Raw genomic sequence first — 10,631 nt, 5'->3', positions numbered from 1 at the left:
TATATATATATATATATATATATATATATATATATATATATATATATATATATATATATATATATATATATATATATAATTTATTTGTGTGTGTGTGTGTGTGTGTGTGTGTGTGTGTGTGTGTGTGTGTGTGTGTGTGTGTGTGCGCGCGCACGTGTGTGTGTGTGTGTGTGGGGGGCATCCGTCAGGCAGTTAGTGACACTGTTGATGTCTCAGTTGGTGTCAGCAGCTCCACTTTTCATCCTAAATGTGTCTGCAGTGGGGGCTGCAAGCCTTTCCAAGGCCATCACGCTTTGATCTTTAAGCAGTTTAAAAGAGCCCTAGTGGTGACATCATCGCTCCAGTTAATGTCTCTAAACCTCTCTGAGCAGCGATCATCTCAAACAAATACACTAACGTCACGCATTTTGATCAAATCTAAGAGATTTTATTAATAAGCCCAAACCATACTGTGGTGTCTGCTTTCACATGCTCTTTTCTTTGAGCAGTTTCTAAAACATCACCTCCGAGGAGGATAGAGCTGTTTTTTTTAGAGTGCAGGAAAATAAGCCAACACCTTAATAGAGGTTTATCTAACCAGACATGCTAATATTTGTTTCCCATGATTTCCATTTAAAGCGACAGGAGTGGTGTGTAAACAGCTGGTGTCCCTGAAGGGGATGAAGTCGAAGGGGGATGGGGGGGGGGGGGGGGGGGGGGGGGGGTGGAAAATACACACAAAACAGCCATCATCTTAATAAATGTTTACAGCAATGTTTGGATCTGGCTAAGCATTTGCACATCTCAGGACAAACTGATCAAAAATGAAACCACCAGCTTCCACCAAGATTTAGAACTGAGAATGTAACTGATGGCTTCATGAAGTCTTCAAGACGTTATTCATGCTTACCATAGTTTATACAAGTAACCAATATGGAGATTTGCCCATCTCTCAACAGGCTTCTGCAGGGGTGTTTCTTTGGAGGTTAACTTGGAAATTAGCTTTGCCCCAGTTCCCTTGGCTGAACATCAGTTGGGTTTTTCCATAATGTTTGTGGATTATTGCAGAAAATAAAATTAGAAAATACAATTTCTGATGCTTAAATGTTCTGTTCAGAAAGATCATGTCTACAAATTAAAGCAGTGTAGATGTAGATATAGATCTGAAGCTTAAGAAATAAACACTAATGTTAGGTTATGAATCTTTGTGGTTCCAAGCCACAACTAATCTCAAATGTTTAGCCAACAGAGTGTTATGGCAGTACATAAAATAACCACATTTATTTTATGTGAACATTTTCCACTTCTGAGTGAGAAACAGTGTGCATTTGAATAAAGGAGAAGTGTCCAGTGATTTTTGCCACTCACAGTTAAAACACATAGAATGGGAGGGAGAGCCTTCAGTGTTCAGGCCCCTCTTCTGTGGAACCAGCTTCCAGTTTGGATTCGGGAGACAGACACTATCTCTACTTTTAAGATTAGGCTTAAAACTTTCCTTTTTGCTAAAGCATATAGTTAGGGCTGGACCAGGTGACCCTGGATCCTGCCTTAGTTATGCTGCAATAGACGTAGGCTGCCGGGGGATTCCCATGATGCATTGAGTTTTTCCTTTCCAGTCACCTTTCTCACTCACTATGTATTAATAGACCTCTCTGCACTGAATCATATCTGTTATCAACCTCTGTCTCTCTTCCACAGCATGTCTTTTATCCTGTCTTCCTTCTCTCACCCCAACCGGTCGCAGCAGATGGCCCCGCCCCTCCCTGAGCCTGGTTCTGCCGGAGGTTTCTTCCTGTTAAAAGGGAGTTTTTCCTTCCCACTGTCGCCAAAATGCTTGCTCATAGGGGGTCATATGATTGTTGGGTTTGTCTCTGTATCTATGAAGCGCCTTGAGGCGACTTTTGTTGTGATTTGGCGCTATATAAATAAAATTGAATTGAAATGAATTGAATAGTTTGGGTTAAGATTATGAAGCTTATGGTTGAGTTTTAAACATAGACTGTATATAAAAGATGGACTCAGCAGAATCCATATTTAGTGATTTTGTTCATTTCTGATTTTAATACACTTTACATCATTTTAAATTCAATAAATTTTGTATTAATCTTTATTATTATTATTATTATTATTATTATTATTATTATTATTATTATTTTATGTATATATAGTACAAATGTAACATTCATTTAATTTTTTGTAACATTTGTTTACATTTTTGGTACAAAGTTAGATTATAACAAAAAATGTAACATTTTTTTGTTACATTTACATTGTAACAATTTTTGTTAGTTTGTTAGTTTGTTACGAAAAATGTTACAAACTAACTTTGTTACGAAAAATGTAAACAAATATTCCAAAAAATTCAATGAATGTTACATGTGTACTATATGTACATAAAAAAAACTGTTTTTTGTAAACTGACCATGAATAACTTGACCTTATATAATATTATACTAAGTATTTTTCAAATTATGTTGGCAGCTCTTTCTTCTGATAATACTTCCTTTAAAGAAATAACACATTTTGGGTTGGAAGAAAGGCAGATGTGAAATGTAAAAGTGAACTCATAGTTTAAGTATCATGTTATTTACAGTCCTCATATATCAGCATCATTTCCTATATGTCCTTTCTAAATACAAACAAAGGCAGTAGAATTTTAAGCATACTTTTAAAGAAAAAAGAAATTTTATTTAAACTTAAAGAGGTCAGAGGTAGAAAGTAAAATGATATTTAGAATCCTCATATATAATTTGCTATATGTATATATGCTGAAAATCCAAACAATGGCAGTAACAAACATAACTTTAATAAAGAGCTCTATATATCATTACATAGAGCTATATAATTTTGAACTTCAGATCACTCTATTGACCTTGAAAGCGAGGTCAGAGGTCAAATGTGGTTTGACATTTTAAATCTTTATATGGTACTTTCTATATGCTGCCAACACATAGCACACTTGTAAGAGTCATAATTTCTAATTTATAAGCGTTTTGTCGATTTTCAGCCAATAAATCATTAAGTTGACCTTAAAGATCTTGGTGGATATAAACCAAATTTTAATGTATTTTTAACATGACCTCCCTCTGCACCCCGACAAAGTTTTATCAGAAACTTTAGTTCCATTCAAAACTTTTCCAATGATCGTGTTTGCACGCACGCACAAAAACGCTACTAAAAAGATAATGTTCTCAGTCAATGTTATATGGATTAAAATGGCTACTGCAGGTATTTAAGACTGAGCTATCAAATATTTTACATTCTGCTAAATCAGTAATGTAACATATTCTGTAAAATTATATTTTTGTAGTGACTTACCTGTGACAACCTGTGGCCTTCATCGATGACCCTGATTAAGGTCACAAGCCGAAGCCGTTGGTCAGTCAATAAAGTTGTTCCTCTTCCCTTAAGTGTTGCTGGAGTTCCTGCATTGTTACCTGTGACAACCACATGTTGACCAAAACACCAAACACAAAAGTGCTTATTAATGAGCTGAGAAAAAAATATAGTATCAAATAGAAAAACAATGAAGTGTGAAAATAGAACCTTGTCTTGTCCTGTCCCCTGTCAGTCTTCCATCAGGTTTATCCGTGATGTGAATTTGCAAATAAAATGGCAAAAACTAAAGATTTCAATGGCTTGTAGTAAAGCTAGCTTCTTCCCCAGACAACAGCCATTTGTGATTCCAAAAGGTAGTAATTTAAAAGCTGGATGCAAACAGGCGATAGGAGACATTTGATGGGATACAAAAGTGACGCTTTTGTATCCCATCAAATGTCTCCTATCACACCAAACAGAAAGTGATCTTTTCACTTGCAAGTGAAAAGATCACTTTCTGTTTGGTGTGTTTTCACTATTTTCATAGGACTGCTCAGCATGTTGCCCTAGATGGAACCCCACTGTCGTTTATTTTATTTGCTTTTTTTCTTTGTACCAGGCTGTAGACATTGCCACTTCCATCATGGCATCATTTTTCAGCCCCTAAGGTTGCCACTTTTTCAAAGCTTAAAGCTGAGCTGGTTTGACACGATGATGTCACCAACAATGTTTGTAGTCTGAAATACATCATAGTTTACTGACATATTAAAAGTAGATTGAGAAGAGGAAACAAGAAATGCAAAATACTAACTAATTTCTGGGATTTAAGACTCATTCCTGTAGTATTTTATTACCACAATACCAGCTTTGTGCCCTTCAAAATAAAAGCATGTAAGCTACAGAAGTGATAGTTTTTTGCTCAGTATTATACAGAGAAAATCTCTTCTGCAAAAAGATATTTTCAAATGTAGCGAGGGTACATGTCATGGGTACGTGTCATCTGGTCATTATATAGTCTGTGAATGTCAAAGACACCCATGATCCTAATTTCGATATATGGTTAAGAAAATGTCAAAAACAAATTTAAAAATGCCAGTACCAATATCTGTGTCCAAGTTCATGACTGATATTATTTATTCAAATATATTCTGAATATGAAAATAAGAATTATTGATCAATTCAGCACACCAAAATAGAAAACAAAATATGACTAATGTGGTAAAATGCAAAGAACTCACTGTAACCTTTCTGGATAATTACAGCTTCAGTGGTTTGCAGTAGAAAACGCCAGAGAGCAGACTTCCTGTGTCCAAGCTCACTGACTAAAAATGTCTCCAAGCCACAGCAGAGCAAAGGACATTTAGAGAGGCACCTGGAACCCGAGGGACACATTGTAGAGAGGCTGCTTTATAGGCTACAGTGCAATGCAATGCATTCAGGCAGGCGACGGTTTTTGAGACCAGTGTGAAACAAAACGTATGCAGAAATATTTCAGAGCTGTGGTGAAAAATTGAACCGGAAACGCCAAAAGGAGACAGATGACAGTTCCACCTACGTTTGCCGTGAAACAACTCAACACAAATTCCATCTGCTTCTTCCTTAGATTTACATTCTCCTCTCACCCTTCTGCATCTGCATTTTGAAATGTGCTTGTCCTCACCAGGATTCGCTCGGTCACAGATACTCAGACAAACCAAACTTTTTGTCAAACAGTATTTATTGATGTCAGTGAGAGGAGAACAGAACAGATTCAGTAATGACATGAGACATCCATGTGTATCTTTCACGTGTGGTGATTAGTTACTTTGTAAGACGCTGGACACTATTCAAAGCACCACAGATTTCCTTGTCACAGTGAATGTCTTCCATGTCTTTAAGCTCTGGCAGTTTCCACTGACTGAAGAGTTAAATGTACTGCAGTCCCATTTTAAGGATTAATATTTTTTTTCAAGACTATCTTAAAACAATGCTCATATGAATAAAGAAATTACTTTAATATTTCCTCCTGTCCCAGCTAAACATTATTGGATACATCCGTGGCAGCATTCCATAGCCACACAATCGCAACATCTCCTCCAAAATTTGCACTCTTTTAGTACCACACTTCATTCGTCTGTCTCTTTAACATCTTTCTGTGCTACTCTTGAATGGAAAATTAAAGCACAAACAGGTATACGACTCCTGAACATGACATTTTGCTTTACACTTTGTATTTAGTTCCTCCATCATTTACACTGAAACCACATTTGAAAGCCAATGTTAACGCGATGGTTTAATACACCAAGAAAAAAAAAGTTTTGTCATGGATATTGATGCCTTATTATTGTTTAAAGATGGATATGAAAAAAATATACACCTTACTTTTAAGTTGCTGCTCCAATTACCCATGCATACTGGTGGTGATGTGCTTGATTGTTAGCAATGGGGGAAAAGAAATAAGGACAGAAGTAAATAACAGTGTGTCAGTATGATCCCAAGCACCTGGTTTGGTGGAACCGTTTTTGTCACTTTAGAAACTTGTAGAAACTACTCACAAGCCCTTAGACCTACATGAACAGAAGTATGGGTAAAGTCAAAGGAGCTTGCAAAGAAAAGCGTCTGGACTTCTTTAAGTTGCTTGAAGACGTTTCACCTCTCATCCGAGAAGCTTCTTCAGTTCTAAGGTCAAATGGTGGAGAGTCCCAGATATTTGACCTTAGAACTGAAGAAGCTTCTCGGATGAGAGGTGAAACGTCTTCAAGCAACTTAAAGAAGTCCAGACGCTTTTCTTTGCAAGCTCCTTTGACTACGATGACCTGGATGACTGAGAACCTTCACAGACACAAGTATGGGTAAACTGTTTTATCTGGTGGGCTAGCTACAGTTATGCTAGCTAGCCAGGGATGTGTTAGCATAACTCAGTCAAAAAATCTTTATATTTCATCTGGGCCCTTTGCCTTTTATGGACGTAATATTCTTTTGTGGTTATGCATAATTTTATTCAACAAAGAATTTTAATGAATTTGGGGAAAGTATATTTATAAACTTCTGAGCGTGCTAACTGATAGCTATAGCTAGCTAGCGGGAAAGCTCAGTCAATAAAATAACTTTTTTGTTGTAAGTGTGCTAAACTTGTTCAAGTGAGCCAAAATTTACACTTTGGACTTCAGATTACTCTAAATGCTTTATTTCTGCCAGTTTGCTCTATTCTTGGATTGGTATGATATCCTACAGAAAGGATGTTCCTAATATGACCATCACAGGCACACAAACCAGAAGAAAGGTGTCTTAAGGGGAGTTGGAAAGTAGGTAAAGTGATTTTTTTTCAAACAGAGGATAAACTGAGAGGCTGCATTAAGGCCCAATATTTGATAAATAAGAATTGGTTTTAACTGTGACTCATGCAAATCTACTCTACTTGAATGCAAGACTAAAATATGGAACTGGAAATTAACATGAGATATCCCCTTTAACTTTCCACAAACTATGATTTTTGAGTTTTGCTCATAATCTATTAGAGGAAGTTAAATATAGCTGGACAGTACAATAAAACGACAACAGCTTCCTTCTTTTCCCCCTCCAGCTCCCTGAAAGGTCAGAACTCACTGAATGGATTGATTTTGCCATGAATGTTTTCACTGCTGCTATTGACAGGCCACAAGGGCAAACATTACTGGCTAATTTATACTCTGAAAACTGCTTATCCGACCTTCAGTTTACATCTTGATTTCTTCATATTGTCTTCGAAATACTGCATACTTTTAACACACATGTGGCTTCAGAAGACTCTCTCAGCCTGTAAGCATCCAGTTGTTAGCTTTACGTCTTCAGACCTGTTGCCTCCATAGCATTTCAGAAAGGAGCTCAGGTAATATTTTCTCCCAGGGATGCTCTAAATTATCTGGAGCATTTGTTTCTTTACACTAAGGTATCACACACGCACTAATGACAGCAACCTCCAGGTGAACTTAAGTTCAAATAAATATACAAAAAGGATCTTTGACTGAAGTAACAGAACAACAAGTTGCAGATAAAGCCACTAATGTTGCACCTATTCAAAAGAACAGAAACCAAGTTGATCATATTCTTTACTGTAAACTATATTCAGTGACTGTCCAAGGATGTGCTGCAGCGTGATTAGTCTGGGTATAAGATAAAGCCAGAGAAGGTGCTGTATTTGTTATTATTTCCTCCATGAGCTTTGCCGCCGTCGAGCTTGACGTAGATCTCATCTCCAGAGTCCAAATGCAGTACAGCACTGTTGCTGGCGTAGTCATAGTTCTGGTCTGCATCCTGAGCTATGGCACTGGCTCGAACCTGGTTAAAGAGAAAGAGAGAGAAAGAGTTCCTGTAACGAACACTGAAATAGGACTAAGCAGAAAAGTTCACATATACCTGAGAGGCAAAGGGAAGCAGCAGTGGTGCGTAAAATGGATAGATTCCAACTTTTAGCTACCAAGTGTGAGGTTAAGGGGACGTCAGGTTAAAAAAAACGTGGAGGAAAATAGAATAGAGCAAAATTTGGCCCTAAGTCTGAACTGAACCCTGAACTAATGATGTCAACCCTCCTGTCTGACCCCACATCCAACTGAAGCTGTCTCATCTAAATTGGATTTACGCATGAGCGCTACCGTCAAACAGAGCGCACAGACAGGCTTATAGAGAACTAGAAATACCGCTGGTGTTATGCTAAAAACAATAAAGATATATCTGCTTCCACAATTCGTTTGGAGTCCTCTACCTCCGTGTGCGCTTTTGGTGCGTAAAATATGTATTTCGGCACGAGGAAAAAAGCCATTTTATGTATATCTACATAAACTTGAATAGTTATGAATTTACTTTATTAACTGTTAGTGCTCCCGCTTTTCCCGTCTGAAGCTACCCTCCTACCTGCCCGTTCTTGCACAGGTCGGCCCACATGCTCGTCCCGTCTCCTCCTCGCATCAGCACATGATAAGTGAAGAAATAGATCCCGGACACATGGCAGGTGAACTTCCCGGTGCTCGGATCGTAATGGTTCCCCAAGTTTGTAATCACGTCGTCAAACTTTAACACCTCATATCCTTCGTGCGGATTTTTCAGACCGACGTAGAAAGCGATCCTGAAACCGCTCGCAGTGGCGTTGGCTACCTCTGTCTCGCCGTTGTCACCCCCCGCACCTCCGGTCAGCGCAGGGAAGGATAGTTTTACGTCGCCGCGCTCTCCCGTTGGGCCCCTGGGGCCAGGGGGTCCCGGTTCGCCCGGTGGGCCCCTGGGTCCAGGTTTACCCGGTCGCCCTGGCTCCCCGCGGCTCCCTTGCGCCATCGGCGGCAGCGGAGCTGCCCCGTTCAGGTTCTGGATCACCTCCATGGCCGTGGCGCCTCCCGGTTTGGGACTGTACGGGTCGCAAACCATCCGACAAGTGCCCATCATCTCATAGTAATGAGCGGTGGTTTTAGAGGTGCGGATCAGCAGTAATGGGACAGCGATGGCGAGAACTAACAAAACCATCGCGACGGCGGTCACCAGAAACACCACGGACCACTTCCTCCGCGCCGTTCGGGGACCAATGGAAGATAAAAAACCCGAGGAGCGGCTCTGGGGAGGAATCGTGACAGAGGACAGAGTGGGGGTCCAAGAAGAGAAAAACCAAAACAGGTGAAGTTCAGTAAGTGCGCGTAACTCGCTCCTGCTTTTCTAATTGGAGTCTTCTAGCCCGTGGGCAGCGGATATGACCGGAGAGAGGGTGCGCGTCTTGTCTGGCTGGCTGGGTGCGCGCGGACAGATGCCTCCAGCTGTCAGAGTTAGAAAGGATGAGACCGGAAGACAGAGGATGTGGCCTTCAAATTAAAACTCTTTTCTACTGACCGATGAACGAGTAATATCGAGATTAGAGAAGAAAACTGAGCGATGCAAACGATGTTTACAGCGCTTAGTGATGCGAGTGAGAACCACGAGGCTGCACTGCGCCGTTAAGACGCATCAAGAAGTTAAGGCGCGCAACTCACTGAAGGTCACGTGGTGTGTAATTGTACTTAAATAAAGTTCAGAGGTGATTACTTTCAGTGGTCGAAATAAATATTTGCTGGAGCGTTACTTTTAACTTTGCAGATGTATTACACTAAATGTCGAATACAGCAGGTACAGTAGGGTCAAAGCACCACGAGGCCACTGTTGTACTGATTTGACGCCACGTATATGATAGATAAATCTGAACTGAATCTAATCGGTAAATAATCCATGTTAATAAGCCACCGAGCAGTAATTCACTTAGTTAAATTAGTGTCAGCTCTACCAGAATGAGGTCCTTACACACTGAATATTACCCTGGGAAAATGAAATGCATTACTTGGACTTTTAACAGAGTGTTTCCGTACAGTACTCTCCTGTTTTGTTTTTTTTGTTTGGTTTTTTTAACAAAAGTAACATCGTGTTATCTCCATTACTTTATCTTTATATTACACTGCTACCTCAGCTACAGTACAGAGGGGTGTGCTGTAATTGTTACTTCACTTCACTACTTGTTTTCTTCAAAGGCTAAGAAGTTTTACATATGACATGATCCCAACGACACAATGAAAACATCTGTCTGTCAATGTTTTTTTTTAAAAAAGGTTGTGGCAAACATAAGAAAGGACCTGAGTCATTGCATCATTGGAAATATGACTATAAAATGTGTTAAATAATATGCACTAGAAGCTCTTTTGCCAATTATTGATCTAAAGCACTAAAGCTCAAAGTGATTTGGTCCACTTTTTTGCCTATTCCCAGAGTTATGTATTATAACACTTTATAATATGGCCTCTTGACTGAGGGTGTAATTTCTCTCAGTTTTAGTATTTATATGAATTTACAGTATAATTATATTAACCTACAAATACTTAAACGTAGGGTAACAAGTCAGGTCTATACAGGAAACAAAGAAATAATTACAATGTAAGTCAATTCAAGCAGTTTAAAAGCATTTTTAAGTAACGCGTCAGTAATTTTAGGTAATCAATGAGTCATTTTAAGTATTGCATAACATCAGTTATTTTAAAGGAAAGGAGATAAAATGATTGTGTAAGTAAATAATAACAGTCGTGATCACAAATAAAATATGATCAAATAAAAGTTGAATATGAGAACATCTGTCATACACTTCAACATAATAAATATTAAAGAAAGATGTAAAGAAGAAAGATCAATCCACAACATAATATAGCCTGAGCCCCAAAAAGTACAGCATACTTACCATGTAAGACGGGGAAATTTCATTTAATTCATTATTTTAAGGCATTTTACTGAAATCAAACCCCTTAGAACTTAGATCTAAAATGCTTCTTTTAGACTTTTTGAACCCCTTCTATCAGCAAAGAAATGAAAACTTCATGTCT

At 38.7% G+C, this 10,631-nt stretch overlaps 1 protein-coding gene across 1 annotated transcript; it reads right to left on the bottom strand.

Annotated features, from left to right (window-relative positions):
- Positions 1–6,028: 6,028 nt before the first annotated feature.
- Positions 6,029–9,017, bottom strand: LOC308394542 (complement C1q-like protein 2). The gene is made up of 2 exons (XM_080878906.1): positions 8,167–9,017; positions 6,029–7,593 (listed from the first exon to the last, which is right to left on the bottom strand). Exons 1-2 carry the CDS (start codon positions 8,764–8,766, stop codon positions 7,414–7,416), a joined length of 780 nt encoding a protein of 259 aa, XP_080735032.1. The 5' UTR covers positions 8,767–9,017; the 3' UTR covers positions 6,029–7,413.
- Between the last annotated feature and the right edge of the window lie 1,614 nt (positions 9,018–10,631).

The sequence above is a fragment of the Rhamphochromis sp. 'chilingali' genome, assembly GCF_963969265.1.
Source record: "Rhamphochromis sp. 'chilingali' genome assembly, chromosome: 3".
NCBI classification, from domain to species: Eukaryota; Metazoa; Chordata; class Actinopteri; order Cichliformes; family Cichlidae; genus Rhamphochromis; species Rhamphochromis sp. 'chilingali'.
Note: the sequence above shows the minus strand (reverse complement) of the source record. Positions and strands in the feature narration are given on the sequence as shown.

What these genes read in the sequence shown, in the direction of transcription:
- LOC308394542 (XM_080878906.1), bottom strand. Translation starts at nt 8,766, where the DNA reads ATGGTTTTGTTAGTTCTCGCCATCGCTGTCCCATTACTGCTGATCCGC. An exon ending in ACCTGTGCAAGAACGGGCAG is followed by an intron (nt 7,594 to 8,166) that starts GTAGGAGGGTAG and finishes CTCTTTAACCAG; the next exon opens with GTTCGAGCCAGTGCCATAGC.